The sequence below is a fragment of the Streptopelia decaocto genome (genome assembly GCF_964273445.1).
Source record: "Streptopelia decaocto genome assembly, chromosome: 3".
Classification (NCBI taxonomy): Eukaryota; Metazoa; Chordata; class Aves; order Columbiformes; family Columbidae; genus Streptopelia; species Streptopelia decaocto.
In genome coordinates, this window is record NC_138656.1 from 3235231 (window position 1) to 3254394 (window position 19164).

General features: G+C 48.8%; 1 protein-coding gene across 2 annotated transcripts in view; it reads right to left on the reverse strand.

The window, feature by feature from the left end:
* Positions 1-16796: 16796 nt before the first annotated feature.
* Positions 16797-19164, reverse strand: part of BCL11A (BCL11 transcription factor A) — a 67958-nt gene continuing 65590 nt past the window's right edge. For both annotated transcript variants that reach the window (XM_082047588.1, XM_082047587.1), the window contains exon 4: positions 16797-17377. In XM_082047588.1, coding sequence (XP_081903714.1) covers positions 17286-17377 — 92 coding nt within the window. In that variant the 3' untranslated portion in view covers positions 16797-17285. The remainder of the gene's footprint in view (positions 17378-19164) is intronic.

Genomic DNA, 19164 nt, shown 5'->3' on the forward strand with positions numbered 1-19164 from the left:
AAACCACAGGTTATTCACCGTGAAGGTTTTCCCCTTCTTAATTTGTAGGAAACATCCCAAGAAACGGCGAGGAGAAAAAAAAAATCATGGCCTTATGGACATCGGTGGGACTTTTGCCATCAGGGTTTTGCTCCTAGAGATGATCCCCCACAGAGATGAGACACACCAACTACTTTAAGGCCCCCAAGCTTTATGCCTGATAAACTTTGATTCCCAAACTAACAAGAAAAGTGACTCTTCCCAGGCTGGAAATAGGCACCACAGCCTTTGCCAAAACCACTTCCATGGATTTGTACAAACAGGCTCCTGTACTGAAGGAAACAGGTCCCCAGCACAGGCTACGTCCATTGGGACTGAAGCCAAGGGAAATTTTACTTTTATCAATCAATTTTAGACTTCTGTTCATGAGTTACTACTCAAATAACATAAGTCTATATGGCGTAGAATTTATTTTCATATTGGTTGTCTAGAAACCGGCGTTCATGTATGTGTTTAACCTCATTGCCGGCTGTATCTCTTCAAATTTATTATTAACCTCAAGCATGATTGACACCCAAAATATTACTTCAGCTCCCACAGTTTCAGTTTGGAACCCGGTTGAGTATTATCTAATTTGAGTAGAGAGCCTGAAATACCCCACCTACCCATATTTTGGATGTATTAATCTATAATAAGCATAAATCTGGAGAAATCTGATGGAATGAACTCAGATTTCAATGCAATGTTTTATGAGGTTATAGGAAAAAAACCCCACAAGACTCTGAAGAAACCTTGTTTCATAGGGTAATTCCCTCAGCTCAGCACAGCACCAACAAAAAAGAAAAGTCATTCATCCCAATCGGAGTTGGGATTCAGCCACAATGTCTTGAAACAGATCCAGATCTGTTCACCCCCTTCTTTGGGGGTGATAAAATATGGGGTTTGCTCTGAGGTGGAGAGAAGAGGGGGCAGAAGTTAAGACATAGGTTTGTCCCTCAGCCCCCCATGAGAAGGACAAGGTGTTTGTATGGAGAACATCGGTCCTTGGCCACCCTGGGCTGCCTCATGGACCAGTCTCTGGGCTATCACCCATACACTCATCCCATGCATTAAAACACAAAAAAATAACGCTTTCTCAGACCTCTGAATATTTTACTTCAGCCGAGTATCACTTTACAGCCGCTATAAATCAAGCATTCCCCCCCACTCCTTTCCTAATGTTTTATAAACTGCAGAAAGTCGGAGTATTTTTTGGCCCAACAGCCAACATATCCTATAATAAATGCCTCTCCTAATGTTGCTTTATTTTATCAATATTTCTAGACTTCTTAATGGGACTCTAAGCTCCTGGCTAACAAAATATATTATCTGTCATATTCAGTATTTATTTTTACTGCGTGGAACAATGATGCTCTATCACGACCAGCGCAGGGTAATGGAGGTCAGAGCCCCTTAATTGAAAACAAAGACGTGTTGACCAGCTGGTCCCACACTCCAGTGGATCACCAGCATCCAGCTACCACTTTTTGGGGTTGCAAGAGCAGGGGACACCCCATTTCTCCCTGGTTGGAAACAACACCTAAAGGATATTATGCCGCACATTTTGGATGAGTTTTGGGCGAAAAATTTAAAAAAAAAAGGAAAAGATCTCCAGGCAGGGTAGCACAAGGTTGGCTTGCCTTCAGGAAACGCCTGGTTGTATGCAGCAGCTGTGGCACGAGTAGTACAACAAATTCACTTACTGAATGACAACAGCTTTATTGGCAAGCCAATTCAATTAAAGCCACTGCAACCAACAAAGTCGCAGGCAGCGCTCGCCGCATCGCGAATATGGAATCATGCCTACGTTTCCCCAAGTGCCCTCAGCCCTCCCTGTCCCTCTGCATGAGAGGGAAAGGGATGAATGAATTAGGCTCAGATGATGGTAATTAATGGCTTGGCTGTCAGAGAGGCATTTTGTCAGCCGGCGGTTGAAAGCTCCATATTACAGATAAAGTCCCCGCACTGCCCAGACAGGGCGACCCGCCTCCCGGAACGGTGCGGGGAGTGCCGCTGGTTTGCATTGATCAGCGTGGTGCGCTATTGATAAGTAAATAATATGTTCATTTTTCATTTTCACAAAAAATATACCCCTTGGGCTACGGTTACGGGAGTTCTGACATGAGCTTATTAAGAAAAAAGTATCCTTAATGCTGGGCTATAAACAAAACAAATATTCTTATAAAATATACATAAGAATTCATTTTAGCCTTTGGTAAAATAGATAAAACCTGGATTTCTTTTTTTCTTAAACACTATAACCTCGCTTTCTAAGGCAACGTTTCATTTGAGACCTCCCTCCCACACATACACACAAGACTAATTTTCTACCCTTGCTGAAATGACCCAGGTTGCATTGTCTTCTGTAGCACCACCGATAATTATTTGGTCCTGCCCAACTAAAATGACAAAGGTACTGAAAGCTTCTGGGCAAAACCTGCTGCACCAAAGCCACCAGGAGCTTCAGTAGAGCAATGGGGGGTCCAACCATCACCCAAAAACTGTGCATCCATGGGCATTCAGCCAGCCAGGGCCAGCACCCAATGACCTACATGACCAGGTCCTCCAGCTCCAAATCCTCCAGCCCCAACCCACCACTTGGAGAACTGCAGAGGGAGGGAATTTCAGTGGCTAAAATCCAGTGTTTTGACATAATCTGGTCTCCGGTCACTACATTTGCTTCTGTAAAGGTCCTCTGCTGCTTCCCCAAGGTAAAGAGGAATTAATCCATGGTGGTTTCATCCCTGACTCACCAGCGAGGGAACTGCTGGTCATGGTACAAAGCTGAGCTTAAATATTCCCTTCCTTTCAGCACTAATAAGAGACACTGGTGTCTCCAAGTGATATAGTCTGGTGATTTTTACTAATTTAGCAGCGCTTAAGAACCTCCAATGAACTTCAACCCCCCCAAAAAATGTGCCAGAAACCTAAAGTTTTCTGCCCAGCACAGCACTAAAATACAGCCCCTTCCAAAAATGTGAACTCTCAGGTATGGGGAGAAAAAAATGACTTCTGCCAGGATAATGGAGCAACACACTTTCTTGCAATTAATACACCAGCAGAGACCGTGCCTTCAGCTCTAGAGCTGCGTCTTCAAAAAAGCACTATACAGTCCTACACACTTGTAATGCCCAAAGTATTTCCCTTGCACAGATGAAGGGCTAAACCGAGCCCATGTTGCCAGGGAGTATAGAGGCTTTCAAAAAATCTAATGCATAGCCCATGCTAAGCTTTCCCCTCCAGCAAAGTGGGAGAAAAACAGTGTGATATTGTATTACAGATGCCACACCATGGGCATGGGGAGATCCTTGAGAGATGTATTTGCAAAGAGCCACATCGCTGCAACTTAAATGCCAAGTATCAGCCTTGAATTTCAGCACACAGAGTATGTGAGAAACCAGGTATTGTATGCAGAGAGGATCAATCATGGCATTGCTCAGAGCAAACTAAGTTGGGTAGATACAACGCAAGCTCTTCCTCAACCAGGGATCTGCCAGACACATAATGCTGCTTTAGCACAACCTTGCTGTCCCATATTGAAGATGTGTCCATCATTTCACCTCTTACACGATATATCACATTTACCCCAGCTCCTTTGCAACAAGAATCTCTTAAAGACAACACCAAAGAGCAGTAATAGAGAGCAGCTTAGCAGTTCCACTCACCTGCTCCATGGAGAGCCAGTCCCAGCTGAACGTCCCATTCTCCTCATTGGAAACAACACGAGACAGTTGTGTGGACAGGCAGGTCAGGATGAGGTGCCACCTAAGGCTCAGCATGGCACATGGATGAAGTTCTGTGGGAAGCACCTTATAAAAGCCTCCATCTTCAACAACCTGGGTAAGGATGTCTGCTGTTTTCTCCTGAAGCAAAGCAGCTTTGCTCCCCCATATCCAAAGCATGCTGGGCATCTTCTGAGCACAGACCTTGCACAGTCCCAGACGCTTTATGAGCCCAGAGAGATGTGTTTTTCTGAGCCAGCCAAACACAAAAGAAGACCACAGGCATTGCCTCCGAGGTCCAGCCAAAGAACAAAAGCCAGTTCAGGTGCAAGCATGAGGCTGCAGTGGCCAGAGCAGACCCTGGGTGCAGGCTGGTATCTAAGGACACCAACACACAGCCCACCTAGTGCAGGGGACCTTCTATAGCATCAACAGAGCATCGAGGTAGACCCAAAAATGCACAACCTGCTGCTTCTCCTTGTGAGCTCAGCTCCAGCCCTCTGCTCCTGAGCTTGCTGCAGACCTCTGGAATGAGGAGGAGCTGGAGGAGAAGTGGGCTGGGCTGTTCCCACCTGTGGGTGATTAGCAGAGAGGTCAGCATGGCCACAGCTGAAGCTCATTCCCATCACTGGCCAAGCAGAGCCACCTGGAATGCTTTCTGAGCAGCATAGGAGGGTCAGTGGGCCAAGTTTCTGAATCCTAAGGCATGTATCCTTGTCTCCTCCGCCCTCTCCATCTCTGTCCCCATCTCTTGCTGCTCCTGCCTGGGCTCTCGGGATGGCTCCTGGCACTGGTCCATCCCCTGGTTGTACCTGGAGCTGTCAGAGGAGCATGTGACCTGCAAGGTGGCTCTGCCCACCTAGGTCAGACCCTATGGGACAGTGGTCCATAAGTGAAGTTACAGTAATTGCTGATGTCACCCTTGGCTCATCCCCTATCATGGAGCACCTCTAGTCTCATTGATGCTCTCCTAATGGAGATAGCAAGGTAGCACACCCCATTGTCCCTCCTACCCAAGTTTCCCAATTAAAACCATCCAAGCGAGATTGATTTGGGGGACCATGAACTCTCTTTTTCCTGCTAAGGGTGGCTGTACTGTCAACACAATGGTTCTTGTCTTCCTATGCAGCAGAAACTCATGTGTGATATCAATAAAGCTTTGCAAAGCATGGACATGAGTCGAGTGGTGGGGAGAGCAAATTCCTTCAACCCAGAATTTACATCATGTTCACCAAGGATATGTTTTTTTAAATCATCAGCATTGATTTTTCTGATAAAGCCTTTGGCCGCGTGTCATCGGGATGTGACCCAGTGCATGTGAACCAGCGCACCAGAATGAACGCCATACGTGAACCACCAGTGAACTGGGAGCTGTGACCTGCTAGGAACTCACCAGTACCGTACATCACCGCCCCATCAGTTCTGCAGCCACCAGGTTTCAACTGTTCAAGATGGCAGAGAAAGGTCACCAAGATCTGCCCTGACTTCAATTAAGGGAAAGGGGACACCCGGGGCAGTTTTGGGAGGGCCTTTCTTCATCCTCTCCCTCGGCTCACAGGTTTCTCCCCATGCCCATCTGCAGCCCACGGGCCCAGCACGTAATTACATATTAACTAAACATCCTCTCTTCTTCTAAGAAAGAAAATATACAATGTACATATGGTTTAGTCGAAGCTTAAAGGGATTCAGGGTCTGGGACTCTGAAACTATTAATCTACAGTGTTTGGAGAAAGGAATTTATAGGAGGCATTTGCTAAGCTAAAATTCCCTGGCCTTTTAGCAACCCTGGGAAGAGAGGGGCGAAAAGCACAGAACAAAAAGACGTGCTGAGGAAAAGTTAAATTTTTTCCATCGGACTCTTGTACGTGCCAAATTATCCCTTAATGTAAAGCCTCCTGCACTTTTCCTTAAACAACATTGGTAATGAGGGACCAGCTCGCCCCGCTCAGCTCTCGCTGCCCCTCTCCCCAGGTTTGGCAGGGGACAGGTTTCCAAGAGGCCGATGGTTAACCACAGGGCACAGCCAAAATACCCCAGTAATTAACTATAGGTTAATCATATTTACTGCGGCTCTGTTGTTCCAAGAATCTCAGACAAAGGCTAAATTCAAGAAAACTTAAAAAGAAACAGATCTTCAGAGCTGATTTATTGGTAATGCAATTAGGATGAGGGAGAGAATCTAATTACCAAGTACTCTCACTTCTTCCCCCCCCATCTGATTTAAAGAGGAAGCTCTCTGGGTAATAACTACTTTCTGGTTTACTTTACTTTTTAGCGCGTCAGTTGTTGAAACAGCTTCAGTGTTTTCTCAGCTGCGTTTTTATGTCAGTGCTAAGAATGGGATGAAACGGTTTGGACATGTCAAAGAAGTGGAAAAGGAAGAAAAAAAAAAAAAAGATGAGGCACTAACATGAAAAAAAGAACCAATTTTGGAGGAGCTGACAACGCACCCGAGGGTGCGATGTGATTGAGGAGAGGCCCGAAGAACAGGTCATGCGTGCGGCTGTCCCTGCGCTTCCCAGAAGCGCGGGCAGGGAGAGCTGACGGAGTGCCAGGACGGTTTGCCCTCGGGTCTATCCCATGCAGATACCTCATGATGATGGGAACCGGTGGCACAAAACCTCGTGTTTATCCCAGCTTGGTGGGACGAGATCTTTAATCTGCAGCAGAGGGGGTACCGGGAGGCACCGCCGGGCTGGGCTATGGGTGGGCAATAGCCAGGCTGCAAGCACTGGAGCTGCAGTGACTAATGCACATTAAATAATAATAGTAACAGGAATGCAAAGCGTCTCTCGCATGCAAGCGGCTGCTCAGCCACAGACCCTCATGGCCACCCCAAAGTCCCGCGGCAAGGACCTCGATCGGCATCACGGCGTGTCCATCTGTTGCCAAACCTTCTGCAATTCAGAGCAGTGCAGTGTGTGCATCTTTAATTACCACTTATTATTTATCTTTCCATGAGCCTCGGAGCTCTGAGTCTTGAAAGACTTGGACGTGCGTTACAAAGATATGTGGCAGCTTGATCGCTCTCGTTCAGTCATTTTTATTATTCCAAGTATGGCAATACCTATGTAACCCCATCACTAATGCATCCCATGAGGAGGGATGAAATGGGGGCGCATTGGTGGCCCCTGGCTGGGGGCATTGATGTCCTTGGAGGTGGTAAGCGGTTTTGGAGGTGATGGGGAGAAGAGGAGGAAAGATACTGAGCAAAGGTACAGGGTGGGATGCAGGCAATGGCTGAATGTGCATGTCCAGTGACCTGAACCCTTCCTCACTCATCTGCTAAAAATCCTGTAGCATCAAGTATTTCCAGGAGCCCCACTGATTTCTGAGGCTGCTCTTCCTCCTGTATTCCACTCCAGCACAACTCAGAGGAGGCTTCAGTCTCTTTCTTTAAAGAGGAATAGAAGCCCTCGTGAGAGCAAAACGAAGGTGACCCTGGTCTGCACCGAACAGCTCTGCTGCTGCAGCCCTGGGACCAGGGCAGAAATCAGACCTCGCCTCGCCGTCATGGCAAGGAGGCCTCGGGAGGCCACGAGGAGGAGAAGCACCTCTGGAAGGACTCGTAGCCACAAGCAGGATGCCCGCCACACTCTTCCAAAAAATGCATGCCCAGAAACATCCTCGCTGAGGCTGGACATGCCCCAGAGAGGCCTTGACCACCCGACTCACTGTGGTGGGCACCTGAGAAGATGCTGGGAAGGACCTGTGGTCCTTCCTGAGAAGCAGCATCTGTAGCCGGGTACACGGCAGTGGCTTGTGCTGTTCACAAATCAACAATTCGCTGTTTCTTGGCTTATGATCCCCAACCGCTTCAAGCATACGTAGCGAGTGCCCTCCAGCTTCATCCATCACCCACGGCAGCTCCCAAGGAGCTGTCATCAAGCTGGACTGGGATCCCTCTCTGGGGTGACAGCAAACCAGAAATTGGGCATCAACTCTGTCCTGAAGCAAACCCTCCCCAGAGCATCCCCAGTGATGGAGCAGCCCAGCCCTTTACTGCTGTTAATCCTGGGGCCTTTCCAGGCTTTGGTGGTGCAAACACCAGCACATCTGATACACAAAGTCATCACCTGCTCCCAAAATTTGAAGACTGTCTGATGTTAAAGATGGAAACTGGATTTAGGGCATCAGGTTCCCAACTGCCGCAACCCAGGCATGAAATATGAAGGGTGTCTGGGTTTGGTTTTTTGTATGTTGAGTTGGTTTTGGTTTGTTCGATTGGGGTTTTCTTCAGGGGGTTGGGTTCTTTCATTGTTCATTTCGCGCGTGTGTTTGTGGTTTTGTTTTGTTTTAATTTTATTTGTTTTTAAAGCAAGGTGCTATGGTATAAAACACTATTTGCAAACTCTCCGAGAACCACAGATGGGCACAGACCCACACTTAATTTCCTGGTGAGCTTCGACAATCACTTTCATAACTCCCTCGCCGTCGGGGTTTTGCTTTCCGACACATGGCCCCTTATCTCAGCCCGGCTGCAGGACAGCGAATCTGGAGTGGGGGGACGCAGAAATATGGTTGTTACTTTCTACGCCGTAATTGCAAACCGCGAGGGAAGAACATCCTTCCTCATTTCGCAGCTAAAAAGCTACAAAACCACAACCACCTTCCTGTCGGTGGACGCAGAGGAGCGGGAGGATATCCCCGCACAGATGTTTGCCCCCGCCGCGGTTTCGCAGGGAGAAGCTGGGGGACCCGATAAAGCATGCGAGTCGGAGGATTTACGAGGCTCCTATTCCTAAAAATTGAGGGGAAGGGGAGGCTTAGGGGGTGCACGGTGAGATGGGAAACGAGGGGCAAAAAACACACCAGTGTAGCCAGCTGAATGATTGGGGGTCAGCCACGAGCTTTACGTTGCCCTGATATTTATCCTCCACCATCCCACAAAGTTCACTTTGTAAATGATGAGTGCAATTCCCCATCTGCCCCTGCAGCCAGGTGATTTTTGGCTACGCGTGTACAGAAGATGCACCAGGTGCTCCTATCAGGATTCAGGATGGGGTGGGGGGAAAAGCACTGATAAACCACCTCTTTTCACGGATATCTGTGGGAGGATTACTATGGCACGGCCTGCTCTATCAGAACAAGGTTGTTTTGTTTGTTTTAATAGGTGTTTAATGCCGCGTCCAACAAGTGATGAGCCCCCCCCAGTGCCACCTCCCCAGGGACCAGCTGAGCAACAGCCCCATAAATACTTCCAGCCTAACTAACCTCTGGCCCCATACAGCTGCCTAGCCAGTCTGCTAACCCTGTTACATGCTAAATTTACTATTCCTAAACAAGATAAAGGAAGGATATATTGATTTTTTTTTCTTTTGGTAAAAAACTCAAAGCAAGGAGTCTGTATTTCTAAGGGTTTGGCCAGCCCAGCACCTGACACCAGGCATCACCTACCACTATTCTATGGTCTTTACTGGCCATGTGCATCCACGCAGCTTTAAAAAGCAGCAACATTCCCTGTAAATAGTGGTTTGGAAACAAATAAGTGCGTGATTGCCAGAGAGGGGATGGGGAGATGGCCTTTGGGTGAAGAAGAGGTTTCAATGCAGCTCAGGCCAGTCCAAGCTTAGCTGTTGAGGTCCAGCCAGAGACCAGGCTTTTCCTCAACTGATAAACCCAACACAGGGAAAACCCCATTGTTTTAACCCTGGGCAGAGGCTGCGGTGTGGGAACAGAGCCTGACCCCAAACTTGCACTGTGGGGCTGGGGCCAGCAGCCCCCATCCAGTTTTTGTCTCTGAAGGGGAGAGATGCTCAACAACTCAGCAAAATAAATAAAATCCCCTAATCCTTAGGTTTCAAATGAACACATTTACCTGGTCTCCTTATTTTATTCAACCCTTGACCTCCAGGCATTATATAGGAAAGCTGTATAGTGCCTGTCTGAAAAGTGATTGTTTAGGGTAGGGGGTTTTGGTTTATTTTCTGTGTTTGAAAAGACAATTCCAGGCTCCCAATGGCTCCGGCTGAACCAGGCCTTTTGTTTTTAAGGATGCAAATTAAGGGTACTGCATTTTCTTTGCTTTTTCAAACAAGTCTTGACCTTTCAACCCTAAAGCTGGATGGAGAGCGGACCAAACACTCGGAGGCTCCTTCCCTTTTTACCCCAGCTGTCCCCAGCTTGTGTGCCAAGTCCTTCTCCTGGCTCCAGGCTTTAACCTCCAGCATCTGACAAACAGCAAGGGCAAAGGCAGTGACTACACCATCTTCCAACTTCAGGGGGAAAAAATCAAATAAAATAAAATAATTTTTAAAGGCTCCAGTGTGAATAAGCACCTGGAACAAAGCACCCAAAAGCCCCGTGGTCCTTTTGCCAGGCTGTGTTTTCTATAAGCCGGGACCAACAACGCTGTCGGCAGCATCACGGCAGCCCAACCGCCTCCCAAAAGGGGATGAAACACCAAGTGCGTCACCTAGAAAGTCCCCAAAGCTCAGATGGGGTATCAACCAAGCACTTCTTGACCCACAGAGCACCGATGTTGGCACCGAGCTGCCAGCCAGAGACACTTGGGGACCAAACCAGCACTCCGGGGATGAAACACTTCAATAAAACAGACCCCAGAGCAGGTTCAGACCCCATTTTACACCCTCAGAAACCCACCGCAATGCTCCTGGCTTTAGCTGCGGTCTCCCCATCCAAATCCAGTGCAAACACCAGCTCTTCTGCCCACGATAAGCACCAGCTACTTCTTCCAACACCCAAACCGCCGCTCAGCATCCTCAACTCCGTCTTCGGCAGCTTCTTCGTGGCCTGACTTATGTTTTAAGTACACAGCATGAGAAACCACACACAGGCCAACTTCAGAGATATTCCCCCTAGAAAAATTAAATACTCATAATGCTTTTTTAAAGTGAATTGGGCCCCTTAATTTGCATCTTATAATAAGGATGTTATCGTACTGGTTTATGGCTCAGCTCTTTAGTTTCTATCTCTCAGGGGCTAGATTTCCCCTCATGAGTTCAATAGAAGTCTGTGAACTAATGTAATTTTTTTAAAGCGCTTTTCTTCTGTATTAACATTACAACCTTTATGAGTTAAAGGTTTTAATTCCTGTAGTGTGGGACACGTTGGCATTCGAGAGCCGGGCAGGGTCCTTGCCAGCGCGGCCGCTGACGATGCTACAACCCGCGCTTAGTCCTGGGCAGCGGGTAGAACCTTCCTCACGCTCTCCAGCGAGCTCCATCTCTTACATTTAGCTTAATTATAAAACATTGTCACTCGAATATTAAAATAATGTTTAATACACAGAAGGGAATAAGCCAGTCCAGAAAAATGCATAATTTCCCCGTGCCTGCCCTGCTCGTCACATGCAATGAGCTCTTTTCTTTTCCCCTCTTCCTCCCGACTGCGTCTGCCAGCAATGCTGGGAATACACTTTTAAGAGGCTTTAAAAAGCATTTAAAACCAGGGAGGTTTTCCCTATCCGTGCCCTTTCCAGGGGTGCACATGCTCTGATCCCCTCGGGAGGTGGAACAGGGCTGGGGTGGGATTTGTCCCCCCATCCCCTTCCAGCCCTGCATCCATACGGCAGCGCCAGGGTCGCCGGGAGAGGAAAACAGCAACGACTTGACTAAATCCCACAGGACGCTTTTAAACTTGCCCAAATTAGAGCCCAGGGGCGGATGCTTGGCGTTTCAAAACAGTCTCCGAGGTGCTCAAACATGCTGCAGGTAGGAGAGATGTCAAAAATGCCAGCCCCTGCTTTAATATACCCCCGGATCACTCGTCACCTCCACACCTTATTTTATATTGCCAGGTTCTACTTTGAATCAGCTTTCATTTTTTTTTTTGCCCCTTTAATCACTACAGCTACAGAAGCTGCCATCTCTTCAGCAGGGGAAAGAGGGAAGGGGGGGTGGAAAAATAAGTTAAAAAGGGGATTTTTACACAGCAAAAAGCCAACAGAAGCAGCCAGATGCAAAACAGCTCCCGAAGGGATGTTGCTCCCCAAAGCCTCCGAATGAAAAAGCTGGAGCCCAGGGGAGCGCGCTGGGGAGGTGGTGGGGAAGGTCTTTGGGGAGGAAAATGTAGACAAAATAAATATAAGTTTTATCCGTGCTGGAATTCGGGGTGTTTGGGGAGAAGGGGGCAGGCAGAGCCCACCGAGAGGGGCTTTTCTGGAGCTGAGCTGTGGGGCAAGGGCTGCCGGAGGACAACCTGGGCACCCGGGTGTCGCAGCCAGTGCAGGGCTGGACCAGGAGGTCAGGGGAAGGACACACTCGCAGAGAGAGGAAAAATCAGGTTTATTTAGGGCTTCATCCTCTACTCCCTCCCTGCCCAAAGTGTCTCGGGTTTGCAAGGGCACAGCTATTTAAAGAGCGCTTTGGTGTCCCCGTAGGCACCACCAGCTCTGCTGCAGGCGCTCAAGAAGTTCACAGCTCCATTTTTTGCTGCTTCTGCTTTACAGGAGGCCCTTGGCCACCAACACCTTCACCCAACCTCTTGCTATAGAGCCAGAGAAACCCGAAGGAAAGGGTTAAGCAGCCTGTGGATGCTCTGCCCATGCACTTACCACCTGGAGTAGCTTTGCTCACAACTGGGAAGCATTAAGGCTGCAGCATGAACTGGGGCAGGTGGTAGCGCTTGGAGCTGCAGGCTCTTTGATGCATTGGGCTGGACAAGCTCCAGGGATCTTCTGCCAGCCCATGGGGACAACTCAGCAAGAGGCCACCACTTGCCAAGGGGATCCTGCTGCTGGGGCAGCCCCCAGTCATCTCCATGGGGTTGGGCATGGGGTTGGAGTCTTATCGCTCCATCTAGATCTTCTCAGCAAGGAAAAACTCATCTTGTCTGGGCATTTGAGTAGGTTTAAGTTTAGCCACAACCACGCCAGGGGAGGAGGGAAGGTCCAAAAGTATTGCTTTTTTCATTCCCTTTTGCTTTTTTTCATTCCCTTTAAATTTTAAGATGTTGTAAAACGTGAAAATAACTTGAAAGGCAGTAGCCCCATTTTATTAATAGCAAGTATTTATTAGCTTCCTTGATTTACAGTATGTTTCTGAAAGTCATCAGTCCATCACATTCTTCAGCACGGGGGCTGAGTTGCTTTGTTTTTTTCTTGGTCAACACAATATGGAATATAGATCTGAATATGAGAAGCCAAATACAACCTTCATTTTTGCATGCACATACCCCACCAACGGGAGGCCCGTAAATGAGTCCTGTATAGCCCTTAGACACATGCACTTGCAGACATCGGGGGGAGAGGTGGGAGCTTCTGTACATCACCCCTGGAAACCCAGAGGGTCATGGAAATCACCAGGGAAGAGCCATCGGGGTTAGAGCAACCTCGGGAAGCGTCACGGCGCACACACCCCAAAATAAAAATGAAATAAAATAAAAACAACCCAAAAAGTGGAAATCCACCTTGTGATCTTGCTTCTGGGCTTTGATATGAACAGCTGTCTGTCCATCCATCCATCTCACGGCACTGACTGATGCTTACACAGCAAATGGCACAGACACCCCCAACCCAACCGTCATCACCCCCACTTCTAAATTTCTCCTTTTTCCACCCCCACCCTTGCCATGGGGGTTTTGCCTGTCTGTCCGTCTGTCTGTCCGCACCACCTCTGCCCATCATTGCGGTCGAGCCAGAGTTTCCCGGGGATCACGTCGTGCTCGTTACGGGAGGCCCAGGCTAAATTAAATTGGGGCCCACTGGTTCTGCCATCTGAACTTCATCACCACTAAAGACGCAATAAAAGTAACAGTAACAACGAACAAGCCTCTACCAGATGTGTAACTCTATCCAGTGAGATTAAGGAGTAAGGGCCATATTTTGGGGGTTTTTTTTTTGGTTGTGTTCCCCCTCTAACTCCATCTTTCCTTGGGAATAATTGATAATTTGGACCCCTGTAGAAGCTGAATGGTAAGAGGGTGATTTCGGGAGGTTCAGGGGGTGTTGGGATGGAGGGGCAACAAAGTTTAATTGACCCTATTTCCCCAAAAATAAGACAGGGTCTTATATTATTTTTTGCTCCAAAACTCACTACTTTTTTTTACCTGAACACTATTTAAATTGACTTTTAAAATGAACTGTAACTAGGGCTTATTTTTGGAGTAGGGCTTATATTCTGAGCATCCTCAAAATCTGATGCCACCGCTGGTCCCACAGGTCGCTTAATGGGACCCGACACAAAGCTGGGGTTGAAATGGAACGTGGGAGGTTTGGGAGTGTCACTGGAAATCCCATTCACAGGGTTTTTAGATCTGTTTTCAGATCCTTTCTGGAGAGACCCTGTTCAATACGTGACCTCCAACACATTCTTTTCACCCCTCTCTTCTCACCTTGTAATAGCCCACGGCCCGAATGCGGCGCGAGTCCAAAATACACGTTCTTTTGAAAGCAAAATTTAAGTTAGACTTCACAAAAGGCTTGACCTTCGCTGCATTTTGGTGTCACGAAAATGTGCTTAGAAACAAAATGCAGCACAGTCAAATCGCCTTCAAGCTTGAAAGCAGCTTTTCAACCCCCCCCAAAAAAATCAAAGCTAAGGTAGCTAATTCCCAGGTATCTTGCTCATCTCAAAGAGAAAGCTTTTCTTTTGTTTATTAAGAAGTCCAAAACTTTAGGAGCTTTATTTTCTTTATAAAGACCGAGTGTACTTCATCTTTTAACTCTGATATGCAGACGGACACATTGGGAATCCGCTAAAATACAAAATCCCTGGGAATTCCACCCCTCTTGCACCAAAACCACAGCAACCTCCAGCTTTGAGGCGAACAGGATTCCAGCTCTCCCCTTGCAGGAAACCCTCAACTCCTGCTAATTGGCAGAAGCTCATTAAGCCGCTGTAACTCAATGGCTGACGATCCTCCACGCACTCGGACACAGCAAAAAGCTTTGCAGCAGCCAGGCAAAAAAAGGACCCTAATGATGATACCCCCAATTAACGCACACGGCAGCCCAGGTCACACTAAGCTGTGGGAAGCCTTGTAGCTCCACCAAAACCTTGTAGCTCCACCAAAACCTGGTGCTGGGGCTGCCCAGTTGCTTTGCAAGAGCCTGAGCAGGATCCGACCCTGCAGCAGCACAGAGGAGCCTCCAGCACAGTCATTACACACATTTGTAACTTTAAGGCAACACAAATTCTGCGGATGTTTGAAAGTCCTAAGAGTTGCAGGAGGGTTAACACCCGTATTAGAAAAAATATACATCTGAAGGACAACGTACATCACTTCACCCCAACGCTTCATGAAAAGACAGGTAGAACTTCTCACTGTTACAGCTCTGTTGTTTTGTCCTTCTCCTGGGAGAATCTCCTGCCGTGGAGAGATGGGCCATGGCTGGAAAAATCTGAGCACATTGCACTTGTTCCACCAGGCACAAGTAGATGCCCCCAAAAGCCATCTATGCACTGAGCTTTGCCTGTACTCAAAGGAAGGGTAAATACACCCCCAAAACTGGCCAGCATGCTGAAAAACCCTCAGAAAGCAGGTTTGCAGCTGCCCCTTATTATAAGCATTGCAGGGCTGCTGCAGATACATCCCAAGTGATCCCTGGTTTGCAGTTTGGAGGAGAGAGCAGAGCAACCCCCTTTGCAATTAATAACACGGCTGGTTCTGACCTGACACAGCTGCCCGGCTGCAGATGCCCCAGGGCAGCAGTGGAGGTGCCAGCAGCCCATGGGAGTTGCTGAACCCTCACCCATGGCACGTTTGCAATCAACAGGATGCTTAGCACAACAGGATTCACCCTTCCAAGGCTCAAAAAAACCCTTATAAGCAGATACGGAGGTGGTAGCACAGGCTGGGATAGTACAAACCTTTTAAAAACATCTCTTAATGATAAAAAAAGCTTCGGGTGCGTGCAGACTTTGGGGTAATTGGACCTCAAAGACCAAATTGCCTTCAAAGAAGCAGCAATATCTCCCTTTGGGTCCCCCCCAGGCTCCTGACTTGACCCCAGAGCTTTTGCTGCCCACCCTGAGCCCTCGCCGTGCTCCAAGGTACAAAAGTGTCTGTGCTTGTGCTATGACCCGGCCCACCGGAGAACCACAGCCTGGGGTTTTTAAAAGAAAACAAACAAAGGAGCAATGACCACCCATCACAAAGGCAATGACATTTTCCCTACGGCCTCTTTGCCAGGAGAGAGTCAGCCCAGCCAGGTGCCTCACTCGGATTTTAAGAAAGGAGACCAATAAAAGCAGAAGCGAGGATGGAGACAAGACGCGAAATAAATCAATCGGCTGGCACTGCCCTGGGACTCCGCTCCGTCCCACTGCGCCCAGCAGCCCCACACGGCCGGCCAGCGGCTCCATGGATCCCCAGCTGGTTTCTTTCACCAAATAAGGTCCATTCCCACTCGCCGGCACAGGCGTGAGTCGCTACAGCCTATAAATCCCCGCGGAGACAGCACACGGGCACGCACACAACCCATCTTCTGCTCAGCAAACTCCTTGGGCGGGTGCTCAGCCCTGAGCAAGGGACAAGTGTCCCCAGCAAGCAGGGACGCTGTGCCAGGGCTGGGGTGCTCGGTGGGTGACACTGGGACACCGACCTGACAGCAGCTCCCCTCATGCCACAGCTCTGCATCCCCTGGTACCCACAGCTCTGCATCCCCGGCACCCACAGATCTGCACCCTGTGGTACCCACAGCTCTGCATCCCTGGTACCCACAGCTCTGCATCCCTGGTACCCACGGCATCTCCATCACACACTGAAACCCCCCACCTGGCCTCACTTCTCCTCGGACAGACACTAAGGGATGTGACAGACCCACCAGCCCCGAAAGCACGTGGTTTAACAGCAGAAATGCAACACGAGAGCCGGCAGTCATTAAGAGGAGGTGGGCGATGGAGAGACCTTCCGCTTCAGCACCACCCATCGCAACAGGGGTTGACCCCAACTCGAGGGCCCCTCGCGCTGACACCAGCCCCCACTTTCTCTTTGTAAACCCAGCGTTAGGTTTTCCGCAGCCGATACGGTGAATACAAAGTCACACCAGCCGCCTGGCCCTTGTTAGCATTAAAAATTAAAGACAGAGCAAACAAAACCTAAAGCTCCAACATTTATTATGGCAATTTCCCACCCACCCACAGACCTACACTGTGTTTTGTTTTTATTTTTAGTTCGTCACATCAGATGTGCTTTCCGAGAAATGGCAAGTCATGGAGATAAAACCAAGAGGCCGGGCTGTCCATGAGTGCAAAGATAGTCTTTTCCATGGGGAAAGGAGCCGGTGGAAGCCATCGCTAAGCCCTTCACCTTGGCTGGTGGGTTTACTTTCATTTTTAGAAAAAAAACAATTTAAAAAAAGGCAACGACAACAACAAAAAAACAACCAAACAAAAGAACCCCAAAGAAGTGTTGTACTCTGTTACAAAATATAAATACGATAGTCTTGCAGGCAGGAGGAGCCCGGGGAGCGCTGCCTTCGGCGAGGTGACTTCTCCGGCTCTCCCGGGGACACGGCGAGCCAGCAGGACAGAGGCCACCTCCGGACACCGCGACACCTCCGGACACCACGGCACCTCCGGCCACCGCGCCACCTCCGGCCACCGCGCCGCCGCCGGCCGCTCGGCCCAGCTTCACCTCCTCTCAGAATTTAAGTGCTCTGGAACTTCCATCCGAAAACTGCCAGATGTCCGGGGCTCCCTGGGCGCTGCGCCAGCTGGGGGGGTACGTCGAACCTACAGAGAGCATGGGGACAGAGGAGAGAACAGGTGTGACATGGCCCACAGTAGAGAGTTTTGCTCTTATTTTACTTTTTCCTTAACAACTAGGACACCCAACTGTCGCAAAGGGATGGAATGGGATGGACCCTTCCTCCTCTCGGGCCACACTCTCGCATCCGGCATCGCTCGGCACCGACCAGGAACCACAGGGATGGTTTAGGAGGAGAAACCTCAGGGTTTACAGAGAAACCTGCGCTGTGCCGGGATATTGGGCAAGGACCGAGCCAGCCTGCCTGAAAATTCCCTCTTTCCCAAAACCTCAGGGGCTTCCCTCAATGCATCTGGGTACAGCAGACCCTCCTAAAGCCATGGGTACTTATACATCACACAACGGGTGGTTCCTGAAGGACTTTCGCCAACTCAAAATCCACCTCCCCATCCCGACCCGGGTGCCAGTTTCTATGGAAATTGCTTCGTTAATATTTAAGAGAGGGGTCGAAGGGCTCCACACGAGCTGCTGCGGAGACTAAATAAGCAGCTCCTAGGCCAGATCTTCACCGCGTGTAAACCGGAGTGGCTCCTTGAGTCAAGAATATGTGCTCAGTTTCCCCCCCAGGGAGGGCTCGTTGCTGATGCCTGAGCCCGACACAATTCAGGCTGATATTAAAACAGGCTGAGACCTTCAAGGGAGCCAAAAGCATCACAGCCACCCCAGCCAGGGGCCGCACCAGCACAACCACACGTCCCACACAAACCCGGGGGTCCCGCACACCCCCTGCCCCTCGGTGGGGTGGGGACCCCGCGCCTGGATCCCTGCGGCTCCTCCGAAACCAATATTACATTTTGACCATGCATCCGCCAAAAAGAGCTTTCAACCTTTATAGGAGGAAAAAACAACATAGGGAGGGAGCTAAAAGAGCGGCTGGTATCTCTTTTCTTTTTTTGCTACAAACTCTGCACTTAGATAAACCCCAAAATTGCAGCTCATCAGATACGCCAGAGCCTCCCGAATGTCGAGCAAAGCCATGGTATCGCTTATTCCTGTATTTATCTCAGCCCTTGGAAACATAATAAATATGAAACATCTGTAGCCTAAATTCTGGATACCGTTTCAGTGCCTTCATTACATTAATCATTCAATTTGGAGGCGATTAAATACTAACAGCAAAGGGGTCCGCGCCATAAAAATGTGTTTCTCTTCCAAAGCTGATGGGTTTTAAGATTTTAACAATAGAGAAGTTACCCAAATATCGCTCTTATTTACAGAGACATCTCCATCTCGCACAGAAAGAGCGACGTTTCTCAGCCACGCAAGCAGCTCAATGGGGCCCGAGATGTCCGTGCCCCTACCCAACAAACTCCAGTGGGTTCCTCACCCCATTAACTCATCACCACCGGCACAAAAAGATGAGAAACATCACGAATTCTGCGTTGGCGTTGAGGCGATTGCCACGCTCTGGTCAACCACCTCGGACCAGTGTCACCTACAGCAAGAGCTGCTGCTCCTCCAAACCACGGGGAGACGCAGCCTTATTTACCTCCCCAAAACCCGCCAAATTTAACTTCCTGAAAGCTGTGAATCAAATGCACCGCTGCAAAACCTTTAAAAAAATACTAAATGATCGTATGCTTTCCAACTGTTAACCTCATAGCAGCGCAGGGAGCACAGATCTGCCTAGAGATGACTGTATATAGATCTGCATACAAATACCTCTATATATGCGTGTATGTATGAATTTGCATGTAAAACATAGTAAAGAGAAAGGCAGCGGAATGACGGCCACCATAGGATGGAAACGGGG